Source organism: Lissotriton vulgaris, chromosome 1_1, assembly GCF_964263255.1.
Source record: "Lissotriton vulgaris chromosome 1_1, aLisVul1.2, whole genome shotgun sequence".
In the NCBI taxonomy this organism is placed as follows: domain Eukaryota; kingdom Metazoa; phylum Chordata; class Amphibia; order Caudata; family Salamandridae; genus Lissotriton; species Lissotriton vulgaris.
In genome coordinates this window covers 544944754-544958477 of record NC_141685.1, presented here as the reverse complement: position 1 = coordinate 544958477, position 13724 = coordinate 544944754, and the positions used below count along the sequence as shown (strand labels likewise).

Here is a 13724-nt window from a genome sequence, read left to right as displayed (position 1 = left end):
GGTGCTTGTAGTTCAATTGTCTTTCATTCATTTCACATACAAATTTCAATTTCAGGTTGTCGCCTATGATCCCACTTCGGAAGAATGCTAGTCAGAGCACAGTCTACACACAGTTTGTATCTACGTTACTTGGAGAATTACTTCTGGAAGAAGGCGACTTGGAAAGTTTAATACATGTTTTTAAGAATAAGACTTTGCCTAAATGGTGAGTAGTTTCTAAATACCAACATTCCCTTTTAGGAGCCCAAAATATCTTAGTAATTGCTAGTAATGTTTTGCTGTATTCATAACTAGAAACACACTTTTACAGTAATGTAGAACTCGGTTAAAACAGTGGAAACTATCCACTGCCACATTTGAAGGGTCTTTTTTGCAGGTGGTGAAGATTCAAAGCAGGAATCTTTAAATCACAATTCAAAAGAGCTTGCTATAATCATGTTATCATACTGCTGAGAAGGCACAGTTCAGATGCCAGATACAGTGTGTGGAGCTTCAGTAATAGGGGCTTCAGGCCACAGTTGAGCCTATCCAAATGTGATGAGGGTGCTCATTCAGGATTATACATACATTATGCGGGCATTCCTGGTTTGTTAACAAGAAACCATTACTGGCCAAGGTTTTCAATAGTGTGTATGTTGAACGTGTATAGTGCAAACCCAGCTAACATGAAGCTATGCTGTACAGGAGGCAAAGGTACAGCCATTGAGTGTTGGAGGGGTTCTAAGACTGAAAGTTGACTGTCACTTTGTTGTGATGGAGTACTCTTTAGACAGATTACATGCAAAGATGTTGCTTTAAATTCTGGGTGCATAAATGGAGAAGACGGTGCCTTGTTTTTTACTTTGTCACTTCTTCATCTCCAGTTTGATGGTTCCTAGCTTCAAGGGTACTGAGAGTTGCATCTGGTCTGAACTTGTCAGTCAGGTGTGGCTGTCGAGTGTGATGGCTTTGTAGAAGACAGCTGGTTTTGAAGCTGCTGCAAGCTGGCAAGAGGAGCGATTATAGTTCCACCCGGTAGGGTATGGTGAGGTCCTACTTCAGGTCCTTAATGAGGCAGGCTGTGGTGTGTACAATGCTCTTATTGAGATTCACTGTGGAATTTGGCAGATCATAGAGCAGAGGTTTGCCACTACCAAGAGGCTTGTTCAGCAGTTCTCAAGTTCCTTACCAGGCAAAATGGTTTCCCATTATTCAATAGAGATAGCTGGGACACCATCCTTGAGGGTGAGGTTGGTGTCTGGGATGAATCCAAGTGACTTGCCAGTTGAGGTTCATTTCTGGCCAGGTTTAAGCCCTTTGAGCCAGGTTTTGACTCGTTACAGCTTGACTTTTTTGGGGAGTAGAAGAATTCTGTCTTGGTGGGGTTGAGTGCCAGGTACTGCTGATCATACAGGTCTGTATGAAGGGCAGAGAGTGTTTTAACTGTTGGATGTCTCGAGCAAAGGAGACTTTCAAGTAAAGTTGTGTATTATCAGTGTATTGAACATTTTGAGAGTTATCCATGCGTTTAGCTCTAAGGGACTGACTCCATGTAGAGGTTGATAACAAGGGATAAGATCCTGCAGAATTTGTAGGTATTAAGGTTTTTATGGGACCTGGAGGTACTTGTGTGATAAAACTGGTTTTCGTTGGATAAGTAGGAGATATGCTAATCATCAAAAGAAGGGTAATTAAGAAGTATAATGAATGGAACCACTCAATTTCCAAATGTTTACAGGACTAATCAGAGGGGAGTAGTTCCACTATGACGCCTTTCCTGCCTTGGAAAGCCTTAGATTTTTTCAAAGGACTCTGACTCACTAAAGTTTCCTCTCGTGGTATGCTTCATCCAGTCGGCATCTGAAGCACCTAGTGTGCCCGGATGGGCTCAACTTCTAGGAGAAGGGAGCACTTCTGAAGGAGATTTGCTTATCAGGATCTGTGTGCAATTAAAATTACCTCTTGTACCCAAAAGGAGGGTTTCTTTAATTAACAACTGGTATTAGGGTAAGGTTAAAATGCATCTGATGCCTAATGGGGAAAATTAACGTTTCCCAAGCATCAACCAAATCGTGGTCTACATGTTTCAATTATCTTAGGCCCCTCAGGGTTTTGTGGGTTACTTCAGGACCATAAGTTAAGAGATCCCTATGTTACCTTTTTTTGCTTATTGCCAAAAAACTATTCTTCCTTGGAATGCGTCTGCCAATTTGCAGTCAGTGCTGTTTGGAATACGTGGAGGAACACGCACACATTCATGTATCTCATACACTTACGCAGTCCTGTAAAAAACGAGAGAAGCATAAAAATGATAAGGAAGGGTAAAAAAACTTCTGGTGTATGGTTCTCAAGATACACAGATCGCCTACAGCTGCAGTGGTGCATTTCACAAGTGAGTGAAACAATTCAGTAATCAATGGTGGGCATAGATACGTTATAAGGAAGACATGGGCATGTTCTAAAACTTGGACCCCTGCGTGCCTAAGTATGGTGTTAAACTCCTGATGTAACAGAAGCACTCCACATTGAAGATCTGAGAAAGTCCAAATACTCATGAGTGTGTATTGTGGATTCCTCAAACACATGCAAATAATCCTTTGACCCCAGAGAAAACCTTTTAATGGGCTCTAATGGGCCCCATAGAGTAGCAGGACCGGTCCTGTAGTCAAACACTGGGAACATAAGAACAGTTATGGGTAAGAGGTCCTTTATTTCTTGATGAAAGTAAAAAACAGTGTCTGCCCCACTCCCTCCTGCACGCCTCCAAAGGATCCAAACTTCATTAAGGGTCCTGTCCTGATGGCAGGCCTAGTGATGCCTCCAAATCCTGCATGTTCGCAGGCGCGAATGCTGTCTAGATTTTAAAGATCCTTCACAACAAGGAGCTATAGAGGAAAATAACGCAGGTTGCCCTCCTCTCACACCTTTATCATCACAAAGAACCTGCTATGTATCTCAGGATAAAAATCATGGGCATTCCCTACACCTTTTGTTAGTGTTTATACTTCAGGTACTAGCTGGCCAATGCTGTACATTTGGGGTGCTCTTAACCCTCTTCAAAAAATCCTTGTGTACTCATCTTCCACAACCTCTCTGCCGTGTGTGCTTCTAACTTCATACAATTTCTCAAACCCGCCACCAAAAAAATGTGTGGACTGTGAGGAGGCACCTCACGGAAACACCCACCAGGGAGCTTCTGACAGGTTCTCATCAGAGTGCTCCACTTATCATCGGCAGCCTCCACACCATATAAATTATGTATGTGAAAATTGTGCACAGCTAAATTGAAAAGAATTTTATGAAAAAACCTGACCCCCTCATGTAAGAGCTATGGAAAGAAGTTTTCTAGCTCCTACACTATAAAAACGAGATAAACCACCACTGGCACGGTTTCCAATTTTATTCTCTGCTGTGTGTTTGCTCACGTTAAAAACAAGACCTACTGTCGTGCTTCATTATTCCTATAGAAAAAGCCAACATGTTTCATTGCCTGTTGATAAATCTTCGGCGAGTGAGCCAAGGCTCACTCGCTCCCCGTGGAAAGCAACTGTGTTTGACAAAACTGGGTATTATGGACAAGTACACTTTACCCTCAGGAGGTTGGCTGCCGGTATGCTATAAGGTGGAAACCTCCGGGAATGGTACTGTGATTGACAGTGTGGCGAGTACTGACCCATAGCCCTGAAGAAATTGCCGATGATACCACCATATGCAATGCCAATGTAGAAAAAAAACTCCTGCACCTTAGCGTAGAGAGTGATAAAGATTACACAAGTCCCGTCCTATCTTCACGTCTTCCCTCTGCCTTCAGGTATCTTTGCATATCTTTTTCACTCTCTACGCTAAGGTGCAGGACTTCTTTTACTACATGGCATTGCATATGGTGGTGTATACATAAGATTACCTTATCAGGTTTTGATCCTACACCGACCATCCATCGTTTATAGGGATTCATTAATGTGAAATCTCTTGACGTTTTCATCCACAGTGAAAAAGTATAGCTCTGAACAGAGTATACACGGTGGAATACCAAGTCCGTCACGAAGGTCCTGAGTGATCCTCACTTATTGCGATATCGTTCGCCATTGATGATGCGAAAGAATCCGATATGACTGCACAGTTATTCTGAAGGAATTTCTCATCTTCAGTGACATACGCACAAGGTTTATGAATTGCATATCATCTATTTGAAAGATGAATATTGTTCAAGTCCTGATGAAGGTGGTACATCAATAAGTTCACACCACCGAAACGCGTTGATGCTCTTTTTGTGTAATAGGTTACATCAAAGGAACCTCTTGATGTCTAAGATTATCATGAGTTTTTAGACTGATGTTTATGAATATATGGATTCCATTTGGAGTAACTTCAATATGATGATTTGATTTGTTCACTTTTTGTCTTTCTCTTCTTGATTGTTTTCATATTTTCCGAATTACGGTTTATTTATTGCATAAATGTCCTGTTTTTAAACTGTATTTTATTGAAGCAAAATATTTGAATACATTTTTTTTAATATTGAGTACATGCTCCTTATCCTTGTGTATATTACAATTAGTTTCTGGATTCAAATCAGTAGTGTTCCATTTGAGCTGTGTGGAAGTCTGAATGCATGAGATATATATAGCTTATTCTATTCAATGAATAGAGGTAATTTCAGTAGTTCCAAGAGAATCTAGTTGTTTCTTTACTTGTGGTACACTCTCTCTTGAAAAGTGGGGTCGCTCCCTCTTTCTTTACATTACGCATTGGAAAGGACAACAGAGTTTGACAAAGAGGCGACATAGGGACAGAATATGGAACCCACTAAGGCTGGGACTTGGACAACCCTCGTTCTTCAACCAATCTCCACAACATTTTGACGGCTCAACAACTCCTTTTATCCCACCTATGTACTGGCTGTCTTCTTGAGGGAGAGGCCCAGGGCCACAAAGGGAAAGAAAAAGTACACTAAGAGGACAAAAACTAGGGTATCCAGACAAGGAACAAGACCAGGGATCATGACTCAGGGACCAACCCGCCAATACCCTAGTATTGGCGGGTTGGTCCCTGAGTCTCTCACCAACAAGGTATTGGCGCCATCGTAACTTAAAGTTCCGAACAAAGGACATGATTTTATACCTACACCTACTTTTGACAGGTTTGGTTATGTTGTGAGCTAGCTGATTTCTGCCAGAAGATTATACTTCACACATTTTTCAAAGACAAAGAGGCAGGGCCGGACTGGGAACCAAAACCGGCCATGGCAAAGTGCTCGGCCGGCCCCCCTCCCCCACTCGGGGGGTTGGAGGTGCCGCCGAGCGCTTTCCCGGGGCCGGTTCTCGGCCGATTTTGTTGCAGGGACGATTTTGCAGCTATGCTGCAAAAACGGTCCTGTAACAAAATCGGCCCCCAGGGGCTCAAAACCGGTCCCCACCCTTGCGGCGCACCAGGGGATTGCCCGGTGCCTGCTATGGCCAGTCCGGGCCTGCAAAGAGGAGCAGACTAGGTAGGGCAGGGATACCGATTTCTGTAGAAAATCTACATTTTGCCACACCCCCACTACATCAGTTCCTATCGAGACATTGACTTTTGAACAAGCAGTGCTCAAAAAGGTTGAGCCTATTGATGTCTCAACATTAAAAACCTTCCACAACATCCCCCAGGAAGAAATACTGCGCTTAATGAACTGGTGAATAATTCTAACATCATGAACAAGCTGATAAAAGGAGTGGGGAGAGCCATCCTCCTCATCAAGGATGACTACATCAACAAATGTAAGAGGTTACAGTTGAATGATAAGCACTTCAAGGTACTGAAACATGATCCCACTGCACATTTGATGATAACCATACAGAGACTAGTCGAGGTGGCAGATTTGGGAACCTGGATTTATGAAAAAGAGGCAGGGTTCTTATTGAATCAAAATCCAGTTACTCCCTTCTTCTACATCCTCCACCAGGATGCCCTATATCTTCAAGGATTGGTTCCATTCTTGAACCACTGTCACAATTCCCTGTTTACTTTCTACGCCTAATCGTACAATGTACCTCAGCTTACCTTTAGAACACAAGTGATCATTTCAAATTTCTAAGGGATATCCCTTTTGATCCTGCTGATAATGGGATTAGATATTGAAAACCTCTGTACTAGTCTCCCACAGGATACCACCCTGGAATCTATTGAGGAAATACAGTACAATGAAGATTAGCATTACACCCACCAACATTTTGTACTATAGTGTGCAAGGATGGCATTAACTGAAAACGTTTTGAAATTCTGGGATACCCTCTATCTCCAAACCCATGGGACTTTGATGGGCTGCACTTTTGCCCCTAGTGTGGCAGGCCTTTTTGCCCACCACTTTGAGTAGAAATTCATCTTTAGTGACCACAATCTGCATGAGACAAAATAGTCTTATGGAAATGATACATTGATGATGTCCTGATGATTTGGGAAAGGTGAAGAGGAGACTTTTCTTGGGTTTGTCTCATGGTTGAACACCTGTGACCAACATCTAAACCTCACCTACACATTTAGTAGAACAACCCGCCTTTTTCTTGATATCTACATTATCCCAGAACAGGGGTGGGAGAGGGTCTCAAAATTAAGAATCATAGAAAACCCACAGACAGTAATAGTCTGTTGGAATTCAACAGCTTCCATCCCCGCCCTTTATGTAAGCATTTACCTTACTGTCAACTCATACGTATAAGAAGGAATTGCAGTAGAATCATTGATTTGAAGCAGCAGTCGGAGCAGTCGTCTACCAGACAGAGATCTGTCCCACCACCCCCTGGAAAGTTCTCCTTAAACCACATCCGAGTGAGCCAGTCACATTGACCCTTACCTGTGTCACTACATACAACATACCTATCTACCACATCAAACGTATTAGCAAAAGAAACTGGTGTGGTCTCAACTCAATACAACACACTTTGAACAACCGAGATTAACCCACAGCAGGGTCCAGAACCTGAGGGACTATTTACTGCACACAAAACTACAGGCATCCATTGTAAAAACTACGAATGTGGTGGAACCCTGTGACTTGTGCAGTGTCTGTTACTCAACAACAAACATAAAGACCCTTGACTTAGGCTTGGAAAAACCATGCTCTCTATATGATCACTTGCCCTTGTGATTTACGGTACATTGGAATGACTTGCAGGAAAGTGAGATTTTGGAGCACAGAAGCAACAAATGTTGCAGAAGAGCTACAACAAAAATGAGCAACCACTTTATCTCAAGAAACCACTCCGTGATTGATCTCCATTGGTTTGTCTTTGAGACTTTGGAATCTCTACATAAAAGAGCAGAAAGCTATTCTTTTTGAGAAGGAACAACATTGGATTTATCGCTTGAAGATGTATAAGTCAGCGCCATGGCTGTTCCTGAATAAAAATATAGTGGGCCGGCCTGGGAACCAAAAGCAGCCCTGGCAATTTGGTCGGACCAGCCCCAGGAGGGGGGCGGGTGCAAGTGTGAAGCACTGCAGCTTTTGGTACTGGGGGCCGATATTGCAACACTGCTGCAAAACCGGCCTCCAGTAACAAATCCGGCATCCACCTGCAAAATGGGCCACCACCCTTCAAACCTCTCAGGGAAATGCCTGATGCTCGCCACGGCCAGTCCAGCCCTGTCACTAGACCGCACTGTCATCTAGCACAAAATCATGGCTTGTTAAGACTAACAGTGCACAAAATACACTCCCACCACTGCTTCATGTGATCAGCTGAGGACAAGGACAGTAGTCTGGTTGAGGACAAGGACAGTAGTCTGGTTGGTTTGAGAGATTCTAATATCTTTTGTTGCGCTAATTAAGCAGTACATAGATAGGGTGATGTACTACTATCATTCATACCAACAAATGGGCTGCCTCAGATACAGACCACAAGTAGGGGGGAGTAGGAGGAATAAAGACTAGGTCGTCCTCCAGGCATGTATATTCAAAAGAAACCCAAAGTGTTTGGTATAGAGACCTAGTCCACAGGCTAAAGGCTTGTTACTTGTTAAATTTAGAGAAGCGCCTTTCAGAAAGGAAAAAAATGTTTTTCTTGAGTCCCCTCACTGACCAGGGTTTCCCCACAGTGACATGCTTCATCATTGGGGCCATCCCAGTCCTCTAAGTACTGGGGCGTGCTGTAACTTGCGGAGTTACGTAGGAGCACTTGTAAGTAGACTATGTGTAGTGAAATTTTTTAGGGGAGTGGATGAAAGTGATTAAAAATACCTTGCTAGTGGGAATCAACAAATGTTATTCCTGCTCCTATGTTGGTATGTCTAAAAAGGGGGGGTACATTATGGAACCTAACTATAATGAGTCGGGCCGCAGTGTAAGATCAACATGTTTCGAGCTTCCCCTAGGTCTTCCTCAGGACCACACAGGGACCAGCCCTGTGTATTACACTCCTTTTTTTAATTTTAATTTTTTTTATTTATTTTATTGGTTCACGACAAAATACATTAGTCAAATAATTCATAACGACATATATCATAAAATACACTATAATAATAAGTAAGAACATTAACAAAAGATCAAAAGTATAGCATTGAGCCAAGGAACACAAGTTTAAACATACATTTTTTAAGCTTCATAAAAATCTGAAAAAGTCCCCCATATTTTCCATCCCAGTTTTTTCCTCCGCCTTGATGCGGAGAGCGAAAAAAGACTCCACTCTAACTTATAAAGTTTGTACAAACGTGCTTGCCACTGTTGAAATAGTGGTGGTTTTTCTTGAAGCCACTCTGTGGCGATACATAGCCGTGCTACCGTCATTGTGAAGAAAAGAAAATAACGAAAACGATAAAGTTCATTAATCCGATTGTCATTAGGGATCTTCCCTAGCACCAACATAGAGGGAGTTATCTTTAAACTAACATTAAGCATTGAGGACAAAATTTCAATGTCTTGTATAAATCTTCCTAATATAGGGCAAGAGAAAAAAATGTGTAAACTATCTGCATTGTCAGCTTTACAACGAAAACATTTACCATCAAAGCCTCTTCTCCATTTTAACATTCGAGCTGGTGTATAATATAAATCAAATAAACTTTTAAAAAATTGAGATTTTACGTTAGCTGACATCAGAACCTCTTTAGAAAGCAAAATCAAATTTTCCGCAACAATCTCATTATCTCCCAATAAATCCACCCACTTTGCCCGTATTTTCTCCAAGTCATCAGACTTCTCCTCCATGAGCATACGATAAAGGATTCCAATCTTCACTTGTCGTGCAATCCCCTCTACTACTTTATGCTTTTTTAGACATAATTTATGTCTTATAAGGTAATCCCTTATTTGTAAAAATTTTAAAAAATAACTTCTAGATAAACCAAACACTTCACACATTTCAATAAACGATTTACATTTACCTTCGCTCGAAAAAAAATCCCCCAAACAAGTCACCCCTTTTTTTTGCCAGTTCCTGGCTGTCCCATCTGAAAATATCATAGGTAATAATCTAGATGAAAAATAGGGGGTATAATACGACAATTTTCTTATATCAATAGTGCGAGCCAGCCATTTCCATGTTTTATGAGCACTAATGAGGACCTTAAATCTGGTCCTTTTGTAGTAATTACCATTGATTTCATTAAAAAAAATTTGTCTTGCATGTGTTCCTATCAGAATCTCAAATATAGAAGGATGATTATGTGCATACTTTAAAGATCCTCTTGTTGTCAAAATTCTCATTTTTAACAAAAAGCATACTATATAATATAGAAAAAAATCAGGTACCCCTAGCCCTCCCCTTTCAGTAGGTAAAGTCAGATACTTCATCGCCCGCCTAGGTTTGCCAGGACTCCAAATAGTGATTGTAGAGCCTGCAACTTAGGTTTTGGGAATTCCAAGGGAATAGAGCGAAATAAATAAAGGATTTTAGGGAGGACATTCATTTTTATAATATTGGTCCTGCCTATAATGGTCAAATATAACCGATCCCATTTCTCCAAAGAAGTCTTAATTTTCTGATAAACATTGCTCCAATTTACATTGACCAATTCAACCATATTTGTTTTAATCCGTATCCTAAATAGGTAACCTCTCCAACCACCCTCTCATCCTCCCAAGTTATGGCTTCTGAGCAAAGAATCTGAGTTTTGGATACGTTGAGTTTGTACCCAGTTATCATACCGAATTCTTTAGCCATCCTTTCAATCTCCAAACTAGCAGTTTCGGGTGTATCTGTTACTACTGCTTTATCATCCGCATATGCGAATACTGAAAAAGAAAAATCAGAAACAATAAAGGGAGGAATTAAAGGGTTCCGACTTAATAGTTCAATAAACGGGTTAATATATAATGAGAACAATAACGGGGAACAAGGGCAGCCTTGACGAGTCCCTCTAGTGATGTACACCGGCTCAGAAAGTCCTCCCAAGGCAGATATTTTTGCAATTGGTTTAACATAGAGTGTTTTTATAGCTTTAATATATTTCTGTCCAAAACCCATTTTATCCATTAAAGTCCAAAGATACTCCCAAGACACTCGATCAAACGCTTTTTCCGCGTCTAGCAGAAAAAGCGCTAATTTCCGTTTATTTACAGCTGCCAAATCAAACAGCGTGATGACTTTATTGATGTGGTCAACTGTACTTCTTTTAGGGATGAACCCGTGTTGGTATCTTGAAACTAGGGATGCCACTACTCCGGATAGCCGATTGGCTAATATCTTTGAATATATCTTGTTGTCCACGTTTAATAACGATATGGGTCTATAAGATTCTACACTATCAGTTGGTTTATCTTTTTTACAAAAGACAACTATAGTTGCTTCAGACCATGTAGAGGGAGGATTACCCTCTTGTGCAGCCAGAATTACCTGGTAGATCTCATCCTTTAAAATATAAAAAAAGCGTTTATAAACTTCGGCTGGCAGTCTATCTGGACCCGCGGCTTTGCCTACTGCGAGACTTTTCACTGCAGTCTCTACTTCGGCCATAGTTATTGGTAGATCTAATTCATCCGCCAATTGGGGATCTAAAATCTTCAAGTCTATCAACATTCTATCATACCATTGAACATTTGAATCGAAATTTGCCTAGTGTAGTAACGGTAAGTTTCAATTCTATTAAGGACACGGAGGCGAGGATTATGCTTTTCTCTCTTCGCTGTTTATTAACATCACATCGCACAGCAGCCAGAAAAGCATCAAAACTTGAAAACATTTTTAGTATTCCCAACATAGGAATATCAGAAAACATTGTAATAACATCGTTTAATAACTACAAATCCCATGAGATGAACATTTAGGCAGTCCTTCTTTAGTGTCCATAAACCCCAATATAAGGCGTCCAACCAACGAACTCCTCCTCTTTCTTCGTGGCGAGTCAGGCCAAAGTCTCAAGCATCTCTTTTCGCACCATCATTCCCTGGCGGAAAAAAGAACAGCGTGAGCTAAGCCATACCGCTAAGCATGAAGGCAAATCAACAAATCAGAGTATCAAGTCATCGACATGCAACCCAAGAAAACAGTGACCAACTGCAAGTCGGAAAACGGATTACTTACTCCAGTACGGGCGGGATCTCCGCAGGAGGTATGGGTGGGATAATCCTCGCCTCCGTGTCCTTAATAGAATTGAAACTTACCGTTACTACGCTAGGCAAATTTCGATTCTATGTCAGGACCGGAGGCTTCAGATTATGCTTGTTTAAAGCTTGCTCACCACCAAACTAGCAATATCCACCACTGGCTTAAAATAGAACCTTTTGAAGGTGGAATCCGAAGACCAATCCGCAGCGCGCATGAGGTCTTCTAACCGTGCCCCAAGGGCAAAAGATTTTGAGGCCATGGCCCCTCTTGCTGAGTGAGCTCCGAACTGCCTCGTATCAATACCAGCTTCCTGCATTACCCAACGCACCCAGCGGGCTATAGTGGGGGAAGAGACAGCCTTGTGCGGCACAATCAGCAACTGCCGTTCGCCCGGAGGGCGAAGTTCCGTAGTAACATCCTCATAGGTTTTCAAACACTGTACCACACACAACTTGGGGGCATCTGCAAATGCCGGATAGGAAATAGACCTCGTAGCCGATTTCGTGCGTCGACCCACGGTAAAGGTCACCCCATCCGGGGAGAACGCTCTCGCCGTGACATCCAGGGCACGCACATCAGACACTCTGCGACAAGATACTAAGCACAAGAGCATCGCCAGTTTAGCTGACAGTTCTTTTAAGGAAAGGTACTTGTTAGGCTGCCAGGAAAGAAAAAGGTTCAAGACCACGTTAACATCCCACAGGACGGAATACCGTGGCTCCGGCGGTAAAGCCAGACGCACTCCCCTAAGGAGTCGACATACCAGGGGATGCTCCCCAACCGCTGCTCCATCAATCTGCACATGAGCCGCCGATATGGCAGAACGTATCGTATTAATCGTCCGGTATGCCAAGCCGGCGGTAGAGAGTTCTGCAAGAAAATTCAGGATAGGAACGAGGCCTGCGACCATGGGATCCAAACCCCGTCGAAGACACCAACGAACCCACCTGGTCCAAGCCGATCTATACCTCTTGGCAGTGCTGCCTGCCCAGGCCTTGGACAAAAAGTGCTGAGCTGAGTTCGAAAGGCCAGGGAGCGACCAACGTCGCCTGAAAGCCTCCATGCCATGAGGCGGAGAGAACCCTGGAGGAGATGGTGAGGGACCCCGTCTGGATTGAGGAGAAGACGAGGAAGCCGGGGGAGTAGGATTGGAGAATCCCAGGAAAGTTCCAGAAGAACTGGAAACCACACCTGCGACCTCCACACGGGCATCACCATCACCACGTCCGCCATCTAACGGCGAATCTGGGCCGCGGCCCGTACTATCATGGAGAAAGGCGGGAAGGCATACGGCCGTTCCTGGCTCCAGTCTTGGAGGAACGCATCCGTCGCTTCCGCCAAAGGATCCGGTCTCCAGCTGAAGAACCTCGGAAGCTGGAAGTCCAGACGGGACGCAAACAGGTCTATGGAAAACGGACCCCAGCATGCCGCCAGCCAGCGGAACACTTGAACATCCAGCTTCCACAGGCTGGAGTCTCGGAGATATCTCGAGTGCCAATCCGCCACCTGATTGGCCCGACCCAGCAGGTATTCCGCTTGAACCGAGACTTGATGAGCGAGACAATAATCCCAAAAGTCTTTCGCCAGGTCCGCAAGGGCTCTTGACCGCGGACCCCCTAAGTGGTTCACATACCGAACCGCTGAGGCATTGTTCATCCGCAGAAGGACGCATGACTTCACCGAGTCCCTTGTCCAGCAACGGACGGCGAACGAACCTGCTAGAAGTTCCAAGCAGTTGATGTGAAGTCGCTGTTCGTCTGACGACCAAGCGCCGCCTGTGGAGAAATCCCCGCAGCGGGCGCCCCAGCCAGACCTGCTGGCGTTGGACTCTATCACCAAGTCCGGAACGGACCCGAAAATCGCGCGGCCGTTCCACGCTTCCATGTGGGCTAGCCACCAAGACATTTCCTCTTTGACCTCCACCGACAGGGGAATCAAGTGATCGTAGGATAGCCCTCTGCGCAAATGGTGCGCTTTCAGTCGCTGAAGGGCCCGATAGTGAAGAGGGCCCGGGAATATCGCCTGAATGGACGATGAGAGAAGGCCTACTACTCTGGCCACCTGCCGGAGGGAGGTGTGCGATTTTTAGATAGTTTGCCGAAGCAGATGCTTTATTTTGGCCATCTTTCTGGACGGCAAACTGAGAGTCGATTTCACTGAGTCCACCACAAAGCCCAGAAACACCATTTGCTGGGCGGGGGTGAAAACCGACTTCTCCCTGTTGACAAT

The 13724-nt window shown here is 43.6% G+C and overlaps 1 protein-coding gene across 1 annotated transcript in view; it reads left to right on the top strand.

Moving 5' to 3' along the window:
- Window positions 1-13724, top strand: part of RPAP2 (RNA polymerase II associated protein 2) — a 323291-nt gene that overhangs the window by 278927 nt on the left and 30640 nt on the right. The window contains exon 5 of the mRNA XM_086925613.1: window positions 56-205. Coding sequence (XP_086781739.1) covers window positions 56-205 — 150 coding nt within the window. The remainder of the gene's footprint in view (window positions 1-55; window positions 206-13724) is intronic.